General features: G+C 38.4%; 1 protein-coding gene across 1 annotated transcript; it reads right to left on the minus strand.

The window, feature by feature from the left end:
• Window positions 1-6,095: 6,095 nt before the first annotated feature.
• LOC130966709 (uncharacterized) lies at window positions 6,096-7,049 on the minus strand. Its single transcript, XM_057891527.1, has 3 exons — window positions 6,590-7,049; window positions 6,397-6,509; window positions 6,096-6,290 (listed from the first exon to the last, which is right to left on the minus strand). The coding sequence occupies exons 1-3, from the start codon at window positions 7,047-7,049 to the stop codon at window positions 6,096-6,098; spliced, it is 768 nt and encodes a 255-aa protein (XP_057747510.1).
• Window positions 7,050-21,235: the final 14,186 nt, after the last annotated feature.

Below are 21,235 nucleotides of genomic sequence, written 5' to 3' on the forward strand. Positions count from 1 at the left end.
AACAATCCAGAAACAACCTTTCAGAAACATTAGAACAAGAGGTGATGGCCGAAAATAATAATAATGCAAGGAGAATGCTTGGTGACTTCACAAAGCCAACATCCAAGTTTGATGGAAGAAGCATCTCCATTCCTGCCATTGGAGCCAATAACTTTGAGCTTAAGCCTCAACTAGTTGCTTTAATGCAACAAAACTGCAAGTTTTATGGACTTCCATCTGAAGATCCCTATCAGTTTTTAACTGAATTCTTGCAGATCTGTGAGACTGTAAAGACGAATGGAGTTGATCCTGAAGTCTACAGACTCATGCTTTTCCCTTTTGCTGTAAGAGACAGAGCTAGAGTGTGGTTGGATTCACAACCCAAGGATAGCCTGGACTCATGGGATAAGCTTGTCACTGCATTCTTAGATAAGTTCTTCCTCCTCAAAAGCTGAGCAAGCTGAGAGTGGATGTTCAAACCTTCAAACAAAAAGATGGTGAATCCCTCTATGAAGCTTGGGAAAGATACAAGCAGCTGACCAAAAGATGTCCATCTGACATGTTTTCAGAATGGACCATATTAGATATATTCTATTATGGTCTCTCTGAATTTTCGAAAATGTCATTGGACCATTCTGCAGGTGGATCTATTCACCTGAAGAAAACGCCTGAAGAGGCTCAAGAACTCATTGACATGGTTGCAAACAACCAGTTCATGTATACTTCTGAAAGGAATTCCGTGAGTAATGGGGTACCTCAGAAGAAAGGAGTTCTTGAAATTGATGCTCTGAATGCCATACTGGCTCAGAACAAAATGTTGACACAACAGGTCAACATAATCTCTCAAAATCTGAATGGACTGCAACATGCATCCAACAGTACTAGAGAGGTAGCTTCTGAAGAAGCTTATGATCCTGAAAACCCTGCCATGGCAGAGGTTAATTACTTAGGTGAACCTTATGGAAACACCTATAACTCATCATGGAGAAATCATCCAAATTTCTCCTGGAAGGATCAACAAAAACCTCAACAAGGTTTTAACAATGGTGGATGTACTAGGCTGAATAATAGCAAGCCATATCCATCATCTTCTCAGCAACAGACAGAGAATTCTGAACAAAATAATTCCAATTTAGCCAATATAGTCTCTGATCTGTCAAAGGCCACTTTCAGTTTCATGAATGAAACCAGATCCTCCATTAGAAATTTGGAGGCACAAGTGGGCCAGCTGAGTAAGAAAGTCATTGAAACTCCTCCCAGTATTCTCCCAAGCAATACAGAAGAAAATCCAAAAGGAGAGTGCAAGGCCATTGATTTAATCAAAGTGGCCGAATGCACTAGGGAGGAGGAGGACGAAAATCCCAATGAGGAAGACCTCCTGGGACGTTCCTCAAGCAAGAAGGAGTTTCCTATTGAGGATCCAAAGGAATCTGAGGCTCATACAGAGATCATAGAGATTCCATTGAACCTCCTTCTGCCATTCATGAGCTCTGAAGACTATTCTTCCTCTGAAGAGGATGAAGATGTAACTGGAGAGCAAGTTGCTCAATATCTAGGAGCTATCATGAAGCTGAATGCCAAATTGTTTGGTAATGAGACTTGGGAAAGTGAACCTCCCTTGCTCATTAGTGAACTAGATACTTGGATTCAGAAAACTCTACCTCAAAAGAAACAAGATCCTGGCAAGTTCTTAATACCTTGCACCATTGGCACCATGAGCTTTGAAAAAGCTCTATGTGATCTGGGGTCAGGGATAAATCTTATGCCACTCTCTGTAATGGAGAAGCTGGGGATCATTGAGGTACAACCTGTTCTGTTCTCATTACAATTGGCAGACAAGTCCATGAGACAAGCTTATGGAATAGTAGAGGACGTGCTAGTAAAGGTTGAAGGCCTTTACATCCCTACTAATTTCATAATCCTAGACACTAGGAAGGAAGATGATGAACGCATCATCCTAGGAAGACCTTTCCTAGCCACAGCAGGAGCTGTGATAGATGTCAACAGAGGTGAGTTAGTCCTTCAATTGAATGGGGACTACCTTGTGTTTAAGACACATGGCCATCCCTCTGTGACAAAAGAGAGTAAGCATGAAGAGCTTCTCTCAATTCAGAGTCAAGAAGAAGAGCCTCCACAGTCAAACTCTAAGTTTGGTGTTGTGAGGCCACAACCAAACTCTAAGTTTGGTGTCAAGACCCCATATCCAAACTCTAAGTTTGGTGTTGGGACCACACTTAAATTGACCTGATCACCTTGTGGCTCCATGAGAGCCACTGTCAAGCTATTGACATTAAAGAAGCGCTTGTTGGGAGGCAACCCAATTTTATTTATCTAATTTTATTTTATTTTGTTTCTTTGTTATTTTTGTGTTTAATTAGGTACATGATCATGAGGAGTCACGAAAAAAATCAAAAAAATTAAAAACAGAGTCAAAAACAAAAGAAAAAAATTTTTCACCCTGGAGGACGCACGGGCTGGCGTTCAACGCCCAGAAGGTGCATCTGGCCGGCGTTCAACGCCAGAACAGAGCACCATTCTGGCGCTGAACGCCAGAAACAAGCAACAACCTGGCGTTAGACGCCAGGAATGTGCACAGAGAGGACAAACTGGCGCTGAACGCCAGGAACAAGCATGAAACTGGCGTTCAACGCCAAAAACATGCATTACATGGGCGTTAAACGCCCAGAACGTGCACCAATGGGCGTTTGAACGCCAGAATGATGCATGAAGGCATTTTACATGCCTATTTGGTGCAAGGATGGAATTCCTTGACACCTCAGGATCTGTGGACCCCCACAGGATCACCTCAGGATCTGTGAACCTCACAGGATCCCCACCTACCTCGCCCTCTCTCTCCCCATTCATGGTCATCCCTTCTGTTTTTCATTCACCACTCACCCTTTCCCATAAACCCCACTCACCTTCAAAATTCAAAATTCTTTCCCACCCAATCCCACCCATATAGCCGAATCCATCTCCCCTCACTCACCTCCATTTTTCTTCTTCTTCTTCTTCTTCTCTTCTTTCTTCTTCTCTTGCTCGAGGGCGAGCAATATTTTAAGTTTGGTGTGGTAAAAGCATAGCTTTTTTGCTTTTCCATTACCATTAATGGCACCTAAGGCCAGAGAAACCTCAAAGGGAAGACAAAAGCTCCCACCACTGAGTCTTGGGAGATGGAAAGACTAATATAAGCTGGAATAGCTCAGTTGGTTAGAACATGTGGCTGCAAATCAAGGGATCCCTGAGATACCTCAGGGGATAAGTTGTCCTCCACACAACTATTGGGAGCAAATAATGTTAAAAACACCAAAATCACTAGGGATCATGCAACAGAAGCAAGGAAAAGACATAAAGAAGCTCAAAAAGCACCATTGGACCTTCAAGAAGGCGCCACCCTCACTCAGGTGGATTCATTCCTTGCTCTTTATTTCTCTCTGTTTTCGGTTTTTAAGTATTATGTTTATCTATGTTTTGTGTCTCTACTTCATGATCATTAGTGTGTAACCATGCCTTAAAGCTATGAATAAAATCCATTAATCCTTCATCTCTCTTAAAAGAAAAATATTTTAATTCAAAAGAACAAGAAGTACATGATTTTCGAAATTATTATTGAATTTAATTTAATTATATTGATGTGGTGACAATACTTTTTGTTTTCTGAATGAATGATTGAACAGTGCATATGTCTTTTGATATTGTTGTTTATGAGTGTTAAAATTGTTGGCTCTTGAAAGAATGATGAACAAAGAGAAATGTTATTGATGATCTGAAAAATCATGAAATTGATTCTTGAAGCAAGAAAAAGCAGTGAAAAAAAAAATTTATGGCTAAAAAGAGTATATAGAAAAAGAAGGAGCAGTAGAAAAAGCCAATAGCCCTTAAAACCAAAAGGCAAGGGTAAAAAGGATCCAAGGCTTTGAGCATCAATGGATAGGAGGGCCCAAGGAATTAAAATCCAGGCCTAAGCGGCTGAATCAAGTTGTCCCTAACCATGTGCTTGTGTCATGAAGGTCCAAGTGAAAAGCTTGAGACTAAGTGGTTAAAGTCGTGATCTAAAGCTAAAGAGTGTGCTTAAGAGCTCTGGACACCACTAACTGGGGACTCTAGCAAAGCTGAGTCACAATCTGAAAAGGTTCACCCAGTTATGTGTCTGTGGCATTTGTGTATCCGGTGGTAATACTGGAAGACAAAGTGCTTAGGGCCACAGCCAAGACTCATAAGTAGCTGTGTTCAAGAATCAACATGCTTAACTAGGAAAGTCAATAACACTATCTGAAATTCTAAGTTCCTAAAGATGCCAATCACTCTGAACTTCAAAGGAAAAAGTGAGGTGCCAAAACTGTTCAGAAGCAAAAAGCTACAAGTCCCGCTCATGTAATTAAATTAATATTCATTGATATTTTGGACCTTATAGTATCTTCTCTTCTTTTTATCCTATTTGATTTTCAGTTGCTTGGGGACAAGCAACAATTTAAGTTTGGTGTTGTGATGAGCGGATAATTTATACGCTTTTTGGCATTGTTTTTATATAGTTTTTAGTAAGTTTAAGCTACTTTTAGGGATGTTTTCCTTAGTTTTTATGTTAAATTCACATTTCTGGACTTTACTATGAGTTTGTGTGTTTTTCTGTGATTTCAGGTAAATTCTGACTGAAATTGAGGGATTTGAGCAAAACTCTGAAAAAGGCTGACAAAAGGACTGCTGATGCTGTTGGATTCTGACCTCCCTGCACTCGAAGAATGACGACGCAACTTGGCGTTGAACGCCAAGTACACGCTGCTTTCTGGAGTTAAACGCCAGAAAAACGTCATGATCCGGAGTTGAACGCCCAAAACACGTCATAACTCAAAGTTCAACTCCAAGAGAAGCCTCAGCTCGTGGATTAATCAAGCTCAGCCCAAGCATACACCAAGTGGGCCCCGGAAGTGGATTTATGCATCAATTACTTACTCATGTAAACCCTAGGAGCTAGTTTATTATAAATAGGATGAATTACTAATGTATTAGACATCTTTGGTCTCAGTTTTGTTTTATTCTTCATCCTAAGAGGCTATTGATCACGTTTTAGGGGGCTGGCCATTCGGCCATGCCTGGACCTATTTCACTTATGTATTTTCAACGGTGGAGTTTCTGCACACCATAGATTAAGGGTGTGGAGCTCTGCTGTACCTCAAAGATTAATGAAGTTCTATTTTCTCTTATTCAATTCTCTATCTTATTCTTATTCCAAGATATTCATTCGTACTCAAGAACATGATGAATGATGATGAGTTAGATAACCCTCATTATTATTCTCACCTATGAACACACGTGATTGACAACCACTTCCGTTTTGCATGCAACAAGGCTTGAATGTGTATCTCTTAGATTCCCCAACAGAATCTTCGTGGTATAAGTTAGATAGATGGCGGCATTCATGAGGATCCGGAAAGTCTAAACCTTGTCTATGGTATTCCGAGTAGGATTCTAGGATTGAGTGACTGTGACGAGCTTCAAACCTGTAACCTGCTGGGCGTTAGTGACAGACGCAAAAGAGGGATTCTATTCCAGTAGGGGAGGGAACCGACCGGTGATTGGCCGTACTGTGACAGAGTGCGTGAGCATTAGCTTTCACTGCGAGGATGGGATGTAGCCACTGACAACAGTGATGCCCTACATAAAGCTTGCCATGGAAAGGAGTAAGAAGGATTGAGTAGAAGCAGTAGGAAGGCAGGCGTCCGAGAGCTCTACAGCATCTCCATTCCGCTTATCTGAAATTCCCACCAATGAATCTGCATAAGTATTTCTATCCCTTTTATTATTCCTTTTATTTACAATCCAATAATCACAATTACCTTTTTAATCTGCCTAACTGAGATCTACAAGGTGACCATAGCTTGCTTCATACCAACAATCTCTGTGGATTCGACCCTTACTCACGTAAGGTTATTACTTGGACGACCCAGTACACTTGCTGGTTAGTTGAACGGAGTTGTGAATTCAAGTTAAGAAAATAAACAGTGCCCTAAGGGTATATTCATACTAAAGCTCAAAAGATAGAAGAACATAGTGATCACAATTTCGTCCACCACCTCCCAACTACCAAAAACTTTGGCTATGGTCTTCTGTTTTGCCAACTAAGCCATTCGGTAACTGATGGTGTAGTTGAACGTTGATTGGACTTCCATAATTATAGATTTGACCTTGATGGACAGGTCACTCTCAACCAATGGCCTTATAGCCTTAGCAACTGTGTCCGAGTCTAACTTGGAATGATCCTGTGAAATTGTTCCCATGGTGCACGTGTGACTACCGTTGTATCTTCGTATCTCCTAACAATTTTTTTTTCTGTATCAAGCTGGCTCGGATAAGCCAGTCGCACCCACACCCATACGTCTTGCATTTTGCATAGAACGTCAGTGGTTCATACTCATAAACATTGTAGTCGACTCCTCTAAAGATAGTGTAACTTCTGATTGCTACGACAACAGACTTCCTAGAACTATACTCCATTCCTATCCTGAACTCTCCGTTCTCAGGATCAGCAACACCTATAAAAAGCAAAAATCATCACTCATTGATCCATTCGAAATATAAATTTATAAAAACATATTGTTCACTCATCACGTACCTATGTTTGCATATTCTGGGAATTCTGGTGCATTCATGGCGTCATGATCCAAATTACGCATAAAAGGTGGGACGTTCTTTGGTTGACTGACTACGGGGTGAACCACTACATTTTCCGCTGCTGCTTTGACTCCCACATCACCATCCTCGTCTTCATCGCCAACTTCATAAGTGGCTTCGAAGTCCTCTTCACTACCACTATTCATTCCTTCGTACACTGCAACTCTATCATCCTCTATATCTAAATCATTTTGAATCTCATCTGCCACTATGTTTTCATACTCAACATACAGCTCAATCTGTGGCTGTCGCATTTGAGTCTGCCGGCAAATTTGGAACATATTTTGCATACTCTCTTTGTCAATAATCGACATGATATCAAACTGTATTAGACCACTAAAAACTATAACTGGATTCTGGTACAATATACTGCTCACTCTCCTCAATATACTATTCTCCATGCTTTAACAGAGACCGTTCTGAAGCTCGATGAACATCATGATGCATGGAACTACAAACGAAAATGTTTTCTGACACACAAACCTCACTCCCTCATTAGTATTTCATATAATCTCACAGTTGTGATACACTATCACGTTTGTGGTACCCTCCATTACACTAGCAACACACTCAAAGAACACTCTTCCTCGCAATGAAAATGGTATCGGACTTTGCCTTATATAGATGAAGCACTCAACATGCTCCCTTCCCCTTGTGTTGCATCACCAACCAACCAGCCTCGACACATGTAACACATCCCCCCATGCTAACTCAGCACGCCCCCCATGTGTTGCAGTCTTGTGCAACCAGACTTCACCATGTGGCATTCACGCCCACCCATGTGCTAACTCAGCACGCCCCCCATGTGTCGGATAAATTACCAGAATTCGACACATCTGGTAGCTAACCCAGACATTTGTGCGCATCCTCAGGAGGAACTTTAATGAAGAAGAGTGCCTTTCCACATTCTCCTAGAGGTTTCACGAAAGAGAGTGCTTTTCCACATCGAAGGAGTGTGCCTTTCTACCTTACAACCAGAGAAGAATATGGTGAAAACAATACGAAGGAGATTGTCTTTCCACCTTCCCCACATCCCCATCATGACAAGAGTGGGAATCATCCATTCTCAACTTGCCATCTAAACACATTTTCAAGTTAACAAGCAAGCGTGTTTGCACCCAGTCCTTGCCATCTCGACCATTTCGGCCATACTCAATCATCGTCAATCTCAACATTCATCCCTCAATTTAGTCACATCACAAGTCAAACCTTACCATTCTCAATTCATTAATCATACATCATCACCAATTCTACACTTCACTAACTCCAATTTTATCCTTCCAAACCTTTCTTTACTTTTAAGTAACCTCCCTTTTCATAACTTAATCTCGTCATTACACTTAAAACTAATCCTTAGGGTTTAAAAGAGTAAAATTAGAAGTTTAGAGGTTCAAAATTATGTTTTAAAACACAAAACCCACTTTACTAATTTTAGGGGTCACGCGTACGCAAGCATCTTGCTCACGTACGCGAGATGCCAAACCCAAAAAAATTGTTCGCGTCGCGTGGGGTGATCACGTACACAAGTTCTGCAGATTGGCAAAAGTTTTGAATGTTGCAAAATTCTCAACTTTGCACTCTAAACTTCCGACGTGCATAACTTTCTCATTTTAAAATATTTTTCATCTGTTCTTCGAACGACATAAACTTCATGAACCTAACTTTCATATGAAATAAGTTTGAAATAATTTGGGAGTCTAGAAGTCGAGTTATGGCTTGCCGAAATTCAGTCAAAAACCAAGTTTTCACCAAAGACTTCTAAATCTCTATTTCACCAATTTTTTTTATCAAAACCAAAGTTCTACATTTAAAAATGACTCCAAATACACCCATTGTAAATCATGGATAATTAGTAAATAATTAATTAATAAATTATTTATTATTTTAAAAATTAAAAACTTAAATTTTATAGTTTAAACAATTAGAAATAATTAAAATATGAATTTTAACACTAATTTTAAAGATTTTGGCCCGAAATTAAACCAACGGACCGAACCGGTTGGACCGAACCCATAATGGGCCCAAAGCCCAACATAAATATATATGAGTTCAGTCTTTTCTCTTGTTTCATTATGAAACACGTTGAGGATGAAGAGAGAGTGAGAAAAACGGTGGTGAAGAGCAAACCCTTGCTCCAATTTCATTCCTCCATAACTTTCAATTCGGAGCTCCGATTGACGAGCCGTCAGTGGCCACACGTTCATTTCAGAATTCTCTACGAAAACCATCCAACAATTTGGTAAGAAAATTCTGATTTCGTGCCCAGTCCTCCCTAATTCAGAAAGTCTGTGATTTTGATGGTTTAGGGATACTCTAGCCGTGGATAATTATTGGGTTTCACCCTAATTTTGAGTGGATAAGGTAAAAAATCACTTAACCCTATATGAATCATTAATTAGAAAACTCTATGTTAATTATAGTAAATTTGGATTGTATTAGATTCAATTGGGTGTTTTGGAGTTAAATTGGTGGATATTGGAAGCTTGAAATTGAATCCTGGGAGCTGAAAATTTAGTTGGTGAAGAGTTGGAGCTTTGGAGCTTGAGAAATGGTGGATGATTGAGGTGTTTCGTGCTTAAAGAGAAATCGGTTAAAGTATGATTTTAGTTTCTTGTAACTAAAATGTAATGTGTCATAAAAACGGAGGTTAGTTGACCGTAAGATAGGATTGTATTATTGATGTTGTGAGGATTGATATTTGTTGTTATTTATGAGGCTTGGTGATTTTGAGGTTGATGATTACTGATATGTGTGATTGGGTATTATACTGTTGGTGTGATATTGATTGATGATGATGATGTATATTGAGAATGAGCATAATTGGAATAATTGCATTTGAATGGGAATTATTAAATAAAGGTTGGGAAAAGAGAGTTTGAATAATGTTTAGATGTTGGAAAGGCTGGAGAGTATTTAGTATAGTATGAAAATGCTTGATATTGATTTTGAAATAATTTAATACTGGAAATGATTTGAATGACTGAGAGGTGTTTGGTTTGGTGGGTGGGACCGTTGAAGGGTGGAAAAAGTCCAAGTTTTAGAGGAGATACTGTCGAGATTTTTTTGAAAATATGAGGCTTTGCTTGAAATGGTTATTTAGAAAGATTTGGATTTTTAAGGATTTTATACTTTGATTTTGAGTTTTTAAGAAAAGAAATTACGTTTTGAATTTGATTTATTTAAAAAAGAATGTTATATTTTAAGTTTGAATTATTGATGAACAGAATGTGAGGAATAAGGATGATTGAAAAAGCATGAAGAATGATGAGATTATGATTTAAAGTAGTATTTTTTATTGAAATTGAATGATAATTGAGAGAGAGATTGAGTTTGAATGAAAGATGAGAAGGATTGATATTAAAGTACGATATTTGAATGAATTGAATGATTATGAAATGTTTGTGGCCCCGGGTAGTAGGCAGTGGCGATATCCACTTGCTCTGGGAATGAGAAAGGGAAGAGGAATTATGAAAAATGAATTTAATTATGAAGTTTTGAATGAATATATATTTGTGATACTTGGGCAGTAGCAAGGATTGTGGTTCGTTCCGCTTGCTCCAGGTCAGTGTTTGTGAAGCCTGGATAGTAGCAGCAGTAGTGGATTATTCTACTTACTCCAGGTTGAGCTTTTAAACACCGACTGGGTAGTAGCCGCAGTAGTGGTTGTTCCACTAGCTCTGGGTTAAGCGAGTAGTAGCAAAGGGGTTTAGCTCAAACTCACTTGCTCCGCAATGGGTGTTTCAGTCCAAGGTTAGCTAACAGGACATGTCGGGTTGGCTATATAACCGACAGATGATATCATCAACCATAGGACAAGCATGCATCATATGCATTTGTGTGTCTTGTTTGATTTTGCATTAATTGGGATCGCCTATGTGATTATTTTGCTTACTTGCTAAATTGTTACCTGCTGTATCTGTATTCTACCTATGCTTGATTTGCTTGTTGTTTATCTGTGGTTTCACCGGAGTTGGAGGAATTGGAGGAAAGGCAGAGGATTAGGGGTTTTGGTCAGAGGTTGCTTGAGTTTAGGAGTCTTAGAGAGACACCTCTGTTTCTGGTTTTCGTCTTGAATCTTTATGATTTATAATCTGAGTGTGGAGTTCTAGGATTGCCTTCAACTTTTCCGGGATCTTATATGTTAGTTATGTGGGCATTGTTACCATGCTGAGAACCTCGGTTTCTCATACTATATATATGTTGTTGTTTTCAGATGCAGGTCAAGAGGCACCTCGGTAAGCGTTTGGAGTTCATTCTGCAAGTGAAGTGTTATATTTGGGACTCTGTATTTTGAGCTTATATTTAGATTCTGTACTTAGATTCTCCACTGTATGTTTAACTTTACTTTGTCCTTCTTTGTGGTCGATGTGGTGAAACAAGTTATTGTTTTGTCTGTTTTGGGTTATGTATATTTATGTAAATATTCTTCGGCCAACCTTGGCTTCGTAGGTTGAGCCTGGAACTTGAATATTTTGTATTTTTTGACACTCTCTTTTTATTATTCATATATATATATATATTACGTTTCTTCGTACGTAAGTTTTTCGTTGACGTGAGCGATGCACCCTTTGTTTTAAACTTTCCTTCAAAGGCTCCTCGTTATAAAATTCGTTTCAACTATTATTATATATATTTTTAATTTTAGCGGTCATAATACTTTGCCACCTCAGTTTTATGACTTAAGCATAAGACTCTGTGTGGTAGGGTGTTATATTATGGTATCAGAGCAGTTTCTTCCTGTAGAGCCTGGAAAATGGACTGACTATGCTTCTGAGCATACTCTGGTTGTGTGTATATGTTTTTAGGATGTCTTCTTGACATATATAGTAAAAATGTTTATGAGCATTACCTTTGGAGATTCGGAGCACAAGGCTTTATATATTAAGACTGATCACCTAAATATCAATTGTTTGGTGTGGAAAAGACCCAAATGGCATATTGTGAACACGAGTGAGGTAATACAATTGATTCTGTGGCTGCTACTATGCAAACTTCTACTAAAGGGATGGAACGAACAAACTAGAAATGATGATAGAGGCAATATTAGACCTGGTGGTAAAGACAACTAACGGAATTAGAACTCATGCAGTTGAAGTAAAGGTTAATGACTAGTTAGTATGAGAAAGAGATTCAAGCCGGTTTCTGGTTGAATGGATTAATGATTAATATTGTAATGTTGGTAATGATAAATTATCAGAGTGACGCAGCGAAAGTAGGTTAGACACCAATGTAGTGAGAAGTAGCCTTCAGATTATAAAATTTAAATGTAGATAATCGAATGAAGCTAGAAAGACTCTTGTAGTTGAACCTAAAGGCTGAGCCTGAGACCTCTAGTATAACCATTGGACCCTATCGAATGAGAACTTGAGGAGTCGTATATTGGAAAAGAGGAAGCATATATGGAGTTTAAAGAAACAAATTTTCGAGGGCAAACATTTTTGTTAGAGGGGTAGGATGTAAACTCCGAATAATGAGTAAATAATTAATTAATAAATTAATTATTATTTAAAGAAATTAGAAACTTAAATTTTATAGTTTAAGGAATTAAAAATAATTAAAATATGAATTTTAACACTAATTTTAAAAATTTTGTCTCGAAATTGGATTGAGTCAATAATGGGCCCAAAGCCCAACATAAATATATATGAGTTCAGTCTTTCCTCTTGTTTCATTATGAAACACATTGAGGATGAAGAAAGAGTGAGAAAAACGGTGGTGAAGAGCAAACCCTTGTACCAATTTCATTCCTCCATAACTTTCAATTTGGAGCTCCGATTAACGAGCCGTCAGTGGTCACGAGTTCATCTCGGAATTCTCTAGAAAACTCGTCCAATAATTTGGTAAGAAAATTCTGATTTCATGCCCAGTCCTCCCCTTTTTAGTTCATGATTTAGGTTTTGGAGATTGAGAAATTATGTGATTTGGATGGTTTAGGAGTACTCTAGCGGTGGATAATTATTGGGTTTCACACTAATTTTGATTGGATAAGGTAATAAACCACTAAACACTCTATGAATCATTAATTAGAAAAATTTAAGTTAATTATAGTGAATTTAAATTGTATTAGATTGAATTGAGGGTTTTGGAGTTAAATTGGTGGATATTGGAAGCCTGAAATTGAAAGCTGGGAGCTGAAAATTTAGTTGGTGAGCAGTTAGAGCTTTGGAGCATGAAAAATGGTGGATGATTGAGGCGTTTTGAGCTTAGAGAAGAATCAGACAAGGTATGGCTTCGGTTTCTCATAACTAAAATGTAATGTGTCGTGAAAAAGAAGGTTAGTTGACCGTAAGATAGGATTGGATTGTTGATATTGTGAGGATTGATATTTGTTAGTATTTATGAGGCTTGGTGATTTTGAGGTTGATGATTATTGATATGTATAATTGGGTATTGTATTATTTCTGTTATATTGATTATGATGATGTATGTTTAGAATGAGCATAATTGGAATTGTTGTATTTGAATGGGAATTATTGAATAAAGGTTGAGAAAGGGGAGTTTGAATAATGTTTAGATGTTGGAAAGGCTGGAGAGTATTTAGTATAGTATGAAAATGTTTGATATTGATTTTAAAATAATTTGATACTGGAAATGATTTGAATGACTGAGAGGTGTTTGGTTTGGTGCTTGGGACCCTTGAGGAGTGGCAAAAGTCCAAGTTTTAGAGGAGATGTTGTCGAGATTTTTTTGAAAAAGGGAGGCTTCGCTTGAAGTGGTTATTTAGAAAGATTTGGACTTTTAAGATTTTTATAATTTGATTTTGAGTTATTAAGAAAAGGAATTACATTTTGAATTTGATTTATTTAAAAAAAGAATGAATTATATTTTAAGTTTGAATTATTGATGAACAGAATGGAAGGAATGATGATGATTGAAAAAGCATAAAGAATGATGAGATTATAATTTAAAGTATGATTTTTGAATGAAACCGAATGATAATTGAGTGAGAGATTGAGTTTGAATGAAGGATGAGAAGGATTGATATTGAAGTACGATATTTGAATGAATTGAATGATTATGAAATGTTTGTGGCCTCGGGTAGTAGGCAGTGGCGATGTCCACTTGCTCTGGGTACGAGATAGGGAAAAAGAATTATGAAAAATGAATTTAATTATAGAGTTTTGAATGAATGCATGTTTCTGATACCTGGGCAGTAGCAAGGATTGTGGTTCGTCCCGCTTGCTCCAGGTCAGTGTTTGTGATGCCTGGATACCAGCAGTAGTAGTGGATTATTCTACTTGCTCCAAGTTGAGCTTTTGAACACACGCCTGGGTAGTAGCCGCAGTAGTGGTTATTCCACTGGCTTTGGGTTAAGCGGATAGTAGCAAATGGGTTGTAGCTCAAACTCACTTGCTCCGCAATAGGTGTTTCAGTCCATGGTTAGCTACCAGGACATGTCGGGTTGTCTATATAACTGACAGATGATATCATTAGCCATAGGACAGGCATGCATCTTATGCATTTGTGTGTCTTGTTTGATTTTGCATTAATTGGGATTGCCTATGTGACTATTTTGCCTACTTGCAAAATTGTTACCTGCTGTTGGTGCGCGAAATTGTGATCACTACACAACTTTGCACAACTAACCAGCAAGTGCACTGGGTCGTCCAAGTAATAAACCTTACGCGAGTAAGGGTCGATCCCACGGAGATTGTTGGTATGAAGCAAGCTATGGTCACCTTGTAAATCTCAGTCAGGCAGACTCAATTGGGTATAGATGATGAATAAAGCATAAAGATAAAGATAGAGATACTTATGTATATCATTGGTGAGAGCTTCAGATAAGCGTATGAAGATGCCTTCCCTTCCGTCTCTCTGCTTTCCTACTGTCTTCATCCAATCCTTCTCACTCCTTTCCATGGCAAGCTTATGCAAGGGTTTCACCGTTGTCAGTGGCTACCTCCCATCCTCTCAGTAAAAATGTTCCTATGCTCTGTCACAGCATATGGCTAATCAGCTGTCGGTTCTCGGTCAGGCCGGAATAGAATCCAGCGATTCTTTTGCGTCTGTCACTAACGCCCCGCCTGCTAGGAGTTTGAAGCACGTCACAGTCATTCAATCATTGAATCCTACTCAGAATACCACAGACAAGGTTAGACCTTCCGGATTCTCTTGAATGCCGCCATCAGTTCTCGCCTATACCACGAAGACTCTGATCTCACGGAATGGCTGGCTCGTTTGTCAGGCGAGCACTCGGTTGTCAGGCGATCAACCATGCATCATGTATCAGGAATCCAAGAGATAAACACTAGAGTCTCATATGCTTGTAGAACAAGAGTGGTTGTTGATGAGCGGATAATTTGTATGCTTTTTGGCATTGTTTTTAGTATGTTTTTAGTAGTTTTAGTTGAGTTCTTAGTATATTTTTATTAGTTTTTAGCTAAAATTCACTTTTCTGGACTTTACTATGAGTTTGTGTGCTTTTCTGTGATTTCAGGTATTTTCTGGCTGAAATTGAGGGCTCTGAGCAAAAATCTGATCCAGAGGCTCAAAAGGACTGCAGATGCTGTTGGATTCTGACCTCCATGCACTCGAAGTAAATTTTCTGGAGCTACAGAAGCCCAATTGGCGCGCTCTCAACGGCGTTGGAAAGTAGACATCCTGGGCTTTCCAGCAATATATGATAGTCCATACTTTGCCCAAGATTTGATGGCCCAAACCGGTGTTCAAAGTCACCCTCAGAATTCCCAGCGTTAAACGCCCAAACTGGCACAAGAATGGGAGTTAAACGCCCAAACTGGCACCAAAACGGGAGTTAAACGCCAAGAAGAGTCTCTACACGAAAAATGCTTCATTGCTCAGCCCAAGCACACACCAAGTGGGCCCGGAAGTGGATTTTTATGTCATTTACTCATCTATGTACTAGTTTTCTATAAGTAGGACCTTTTACTATTGTATTTTTCATCTTTGGACATCTAGTTCTTAGATCATTTGAGGGCTGGCCTCACGGCCATGCCTAGACCTTGTTCTTATGTATTTTCAACGGTGGAGTTTCTACACACCATAGATTAAGTTGTGGAGCTCTGCTGTACCTCGAGTATTAATGCAATTACTATTGTTCTTCCATTCAATTTCGCTTGTTCTTTGTCCAAGATATCACTTGTTCTTCAACTTGATGAAGGTGATGATTGACGCCCATCACCATTCTCACCCATGAACAAAGTGACTGACAACCACTCTTGTTCTATAAGCATCTGAGGCTTAGTGAATATCTCTTGGATTCTTTAATCAGAGTCTTCGTGGTATAGGCAGGACCTGATGGCGGCATTCAAGAGAATCCGGAAGGTCTAAACCTTGTCTGTGGTATTCTGAGTAGGATTCAATGATTGAATGACTGTGACGTGCTTCAAACCTGTAACCTACTGGGCGTTAGTGACAGACGCAAAAGAGTGATTCTATTCCGGTAGGGGAGGGAACCAAACCGGTGATTGGCAGCACTGTGACAGAGTGTGTGCATTAGCTTTCACTGCGCGGATGGGAGGTAGCTGCTGACAACAGTGAAACTCTACACGAGCTTGCCATGGAAAGGAGTAAGAAAGGATTGGATGAAGACATTAGGAAAGCAGAGAGACGGAAGGGAAGGCATCTTCATACGCTTGTCTGAAGCTCTTACACCAATGATATACATAAGTATCCCTATCCTTATCTTTTATGTTATTTTCGTTCATCACCATTATACATTTGAGTCTGCCTGACTGAGATTTACAAGGTGACCATAGCTTGCTTCATACCACCAATCTCCGTGGGATCGACCCTTACTCGCGTAAGGTTTATTACTTGGACGACCCAGTGCACTTGCTGGTTAGTTGTGCGAAGTTGTAGTGATCACAATTTCGTGCACCAGTTGTCAGTCACTTTGTTCATAAGTGAGAATGATGATGAATGTCACGGATCATCACATTCATCAAGTTGAAGAACAAGTGATATCTTGGACAAAGAACAAGCGGAATTGAATAGAAGAACAATAGTAATTGCATTAATACTCGAGGTACAGCAGAGCTCCACACCTTAATCTATGGTGTGTAGAAACTCCACCGTTGAAAATACATAAGAACAAGGTCTAGGCATGGCCGAATGGCCAGCCTCCCAAATGATCTAAGATAGCATGAAACTCAAAGATAGCTACCAAGATGTCTAATACAATAGTAAAAGGTCCTACTTATAGAAAACTAGTAGCCTAAGGTGTACAAAGATGAGTAAATGACATAAAAATCCACTTCCGGGTCCACTTGGTGTGTGCTTGGGCTGAGCAATGAAGCACTTTCGTGTAGAGACTCTTCTTGGAGTTAAACGCCAGCTTTTATGCCAGTTTGGGCGTTTAACTCCCATTTTGGTGCCAGTTCCGGCGTTTAACGCAGGAATTCCTGAGGGTGACTTTGAACGCCGGTTTGGGCCATCAAATCTTGGGCAAAGTATGGACTATCATATATTGCTGGAAAGCCCAGGATGTCTACTTTCCAACGCCGTTGAGAGCGCGCCAATTGGGCTTCTGTAGCTCCAGAAAATCCACTTCGAGTGCAGGGAGGTCAGAATCCAACAGCATCTGCAGTCCTTTTCAGTCTCTGAATCAGATTTTTGCTCAGGTCCCTCAATTTCAGCCAGAAAATACCTGAAATCACAGAAAAATACACAAACTCATAGTAAAGTCCAGAAAAGTGAATTTTAACTAAAAACTAATAAAAATATACTAAGAACTCAACTAAAACTACTAAAAACATACTAAAAACAATGCCAAAAAGCGTACAAATTATCCGCTCATCAGCTGTATTCTACCTGTGCTTGCTTTGCTTGTTGTTTGTCCGTGGTTTCGCCGGAGTTGGAGAAATTGGAGGAAAAACGGAGGATTAAGGATTTTGGTTAGAGGTTGCTTAAGTTTAGGAGTCTTAGAGACCTATCCCTATTTCTGGTTTTAGTCTTGAATCTTTAAAGTTTTAGAATCTGAGTGTGGAGTTCTAGAATCACTTTCGGCTTTCCCGGAATCTTATATGTTAGTTATGTGGACACTATTACAATGCTGAGAACCTCTGGTTCTCATACCATATATATGTTATTGTTTTCAGATGCAGGTCGAGAGGCACCTCGGTAAGGGTCTGGAGTTTATTCTACAAGAGAAGTGTTATATTTGGGACTCTATGCTTTGAGCTTATGTTTAGTATTCTGTACTTAGATTCTCCTCCGTATGTTTAACTTTACTTTGTCTCTTTTAGAGGTTGATGTGGACAAACAGGTTATGGTTTTTCCTATTTTGGGTTATGTATATTTATGTAAATATTTTCTGGCCAACCTTGCCTTCGCAGATTGAGGCTGGAGCTTGACTATTTTGTATCTTTTGACACTCTCTTTTTATTATTCATATATATATATTACGTTTCTTCGTACGCAAGTTTTCTATTTACGTGAGTGATGCGTCCTTTGTTTTAAACTTTCCTTCAAAGGCTCCTCGTTATAAAATTTCTTTCAACTATTATTATATATATTTTTATTTTTAGAGGTCGTAATACCTTGCCACCTCAGTTTTATGACTTAAGCATAAGACTCTGTGTGGTAGGGTGTTGCATTTTGATATCAGAGCAGTTCATTTCCGTAGAGTCTGAGAAATGGACTGACTATGCTTCTGAGCATACTCTGGCTGTGGGTACATGCTATTTAGGATATTTGCTAGACATATATAGCATAAATGTTCATGAGCATTACCTTTGGAGATTCCAAGCAATAGACTTTAGGTATTAAGGATAATCACCTTAATATCAATTGTTCGGTGTGGACAATACCCAAATGGCATCTCGTGAACACAAGTGAGGTAATACGGTTATTCTATGGTTGCAACAGGGCAAGCTTCTGATAAAGAGATGGAGCGAACAAACTAGAAACGGTAATGGAGACAATAATAGACCTGGTGGTAAAGACAACTAACGAAATTAGAACTCATGCAGCTGAAGTAAAGGTTGATGACGTCTAGTTAGCATAAGAAAGATATTCAAGTCGGTTTCTAGTTTGAATGGATTAATGATTAATATTGTAATGATAAATGATCAGTGTTACGCAGTGAAAGCGGGTTAGACACCAATGTGGTGAGAAGTGTATAGCCTTCGGATTCTAAAATTCGAATGTAGAAAATCGGATGAAGCTAAAAAAACTCTTGTAGTTGAACCTAAAGGCTAAGCCTGAGACCTCTAGTATAACCATTGGACCCTATAAAATGAGAACTCGAGGAGTCGTATATTGGAAAAGAGGAAGCATATATGGAGTTTAGAGAAACAAATTTTAGAGGGCAAAAATTTTTGTTAAGGAGGTTGGATGTAAACTCCAGGTAATTAGTAAATAATTAATTAATAAATTAATTATTATTTAAAGAAATTAGAAACTTAAATTTTATAGTTTAAAGAATTAGAAATAATTAAAATATGAATTTTAACACTAATTTTAAAGATTTTGGCCCGAAATTAGACCGACGGATCGAATCGATTGAACCGAGCCCGTAATGGGCCCAAAGCCCAACATAAATATATATGAGTTCAGCCTTTCCTCTTGTTTCATTATGAAACACATTGATGATGAAGAGAGTGAGAAAAACGGTGGTGAAGAGCAAACCCTTGCACCAATTTCATTCCTCTATAACTTTCAATTCGGAGCTCCGATTAACGAGCTATTAGTGGTCACAAGTTCATCTCAAAATTCTCTACAAAACTCATCAAACAATTTGGTAAGAAAATTCTGATTTCATGCCCAGTCCTCCCCTTTTTAGTTCGTGATTTAGGTTTTGGAAATTGAGAAATTCTGTGATTTTGATGATTTAGGAGTACTCTAGCAGTGGATTATTATTGGGTTTCACCCTGATTTCGAGTGGATAAGGTAATAAACCACTTAACCCTCTATGAATCATTAATTAGAAAACTTTAAGTTAATTATAGTGAATTTAGATTGTATTAGATTGAATTGGGTGTTTTGGAATTAAATTGGTGGATATTAGAAACCTGCAATTGAAACCTGGGAGCTGAAAATTTAGTTGGTGAGAAGTTAGAGCTTTGGAGCATGAGAAATATTGAATGATTGAGGTGTTTCGAGCTTAGAGAGGAATCGGCAAGGTATTGTTTCGGTTTTTCGTAACTAAAATGTAATGTGTCGTGAAAACAGAGGTTAGTTAACCATAAGATAGGATTGGATTGTTGATGTTGTGAGGATTGATATTTGTTGGTATTTATGAGGCTTAGTGATTTTGAGGTTGATGATTATTGATATGTATAATTGGGTATTGTATTGTTGGTGTTATATTGATTGATGATGATGTATGTTTAGAATTAGCATAATTGGAATTGTTGCATTTGAATAGGAATTATTGAATAAAAGTTGAGAAAGGAGAGTTTGAATAATGTTTAGATGTTGGAAAGGCTGGAGAGTATTTAGTATAGTATGAATATATTTGATATTGATTTTGAAATAATTTGATACTGGAAATGATTTGAATGACTGAGAGGTGTTTGATTTGGTTGTTGGGACCTTTGAGGGGTGGCAAAAGTCCAAGTTTTAGAGGAGATGTTGTCAAGATTTTTTTGAAAATAGGAGGCTTTGCTTAAAGTGGTTATTTAGAAAGATTTGGATTTTAAAGGATTTTATAATTTGATTATGAGTTATTAAGAAAAGGAATTACGTTTTGAATTTGATTTATTTAAAAAAAGAATGAATTATATTTTAAGTTTGAATTATTGATGAACAGAATGGGAGGAATGACGATGATTGAAAAAGCATGAAGAATGATGAGATTATGAGTTAAAGTATATTTTGAATGAAACTGAATGATAATTGAGTGAGAGATTGAGTTTGAATGAAGGATGATGAGGATTGATATTGTAGTACGATATTTGAATGAATTGACTGATTATGAAATGTTTGTGGCCCCAGGTAGTAGGCAGTGGCGATGTCCACTTGCTCCGAGTATGAGATAGGGAAGAAGAATTATGAAAAATGAATTTAATTATGGAATTTTGAATGAATGTATGTTTGTGATACCTGGGCAGTAACAAGGATTGTGGTTCGTCCCTCTTGTTCCAGGTCAGTGTTTGAGATTTGATAATACTGATGATTGATTTAGACTGAATGAATGTATGTTTGAGATCCTGGGCAGTAGCAAGGATGGTAGTTTGTCCCGCTTGCTCCAGGTCAGTATTTGTGATGCCTGGGTAGTAATAGCAGTAGTGGATTATTCTAGTTGCTCCAGGTTAAGCTTTTAAACACCCGTCTGGGTAGTAGCCGCAGTAGTGGTTATTCTACTGGCTCTGGGTTAAGCAGATAGTAGCAAAGGGGTTGTAGCTCAAACTCACTTGATCTGCAATAGGTATTTCAGTCCATGGTTAGCTACCAGGACATGTCGGGTTGACTATATAACCAACAGATGATATCATCAGCTATAGGACAGGCATGCATCATATGCATTTCTGTGTCTTGTTTGATTTTGCATTAATTGGGCTTGCCTACGTGATGATTTTGCTTACATGCTAAATTGTTACCTGTTGTATCTATATTCTACCTGTACTTGCTTTGCCTGTTGTTTGTCTGTGGTTTCACCGTAGTCGGAGGAATTAGAGGAAAG

Source organism: Arachis stenosperma, chromosome 3 (assembly GCF_014773155.1).
Source record: "Arachis stenosperma cultivar V10309 chromosome 3, arast.V10309.gnm1.PFL2, whole genome shotgun sequence".
Lineage (NCBI taxonomy): Eukaryota > Viridiplantae > Streptophyta > Magnoliopsida > Fabales > Fabaceae > Arachis > Arachis stenosperma.

Bases quoted from the DNA above. Each gene is read 5' to 3' on its own strand.
- LOC130966709 (XM_057891527.1), bottom strand. From the start codon at position 7,049: ATGGAGAATAGTATATTGAGGAGAGTGAGCAGTATATTGTACCAGAAT. The intron at 6,510-6,589 runs GTACGTGATGAG...TGCTTTTTATAG, and splicing joins CCCAGAATATGCAAACATAG to GTGTTGCTGATCCTGAGAAC. The intron at 6,291-6,396 runs GTTTATGAGTAT...AAAAATTGTTAG, and splicing joins TTAGAGGAGTCGACTACAAT to GAGATACGAAGATACAACGG.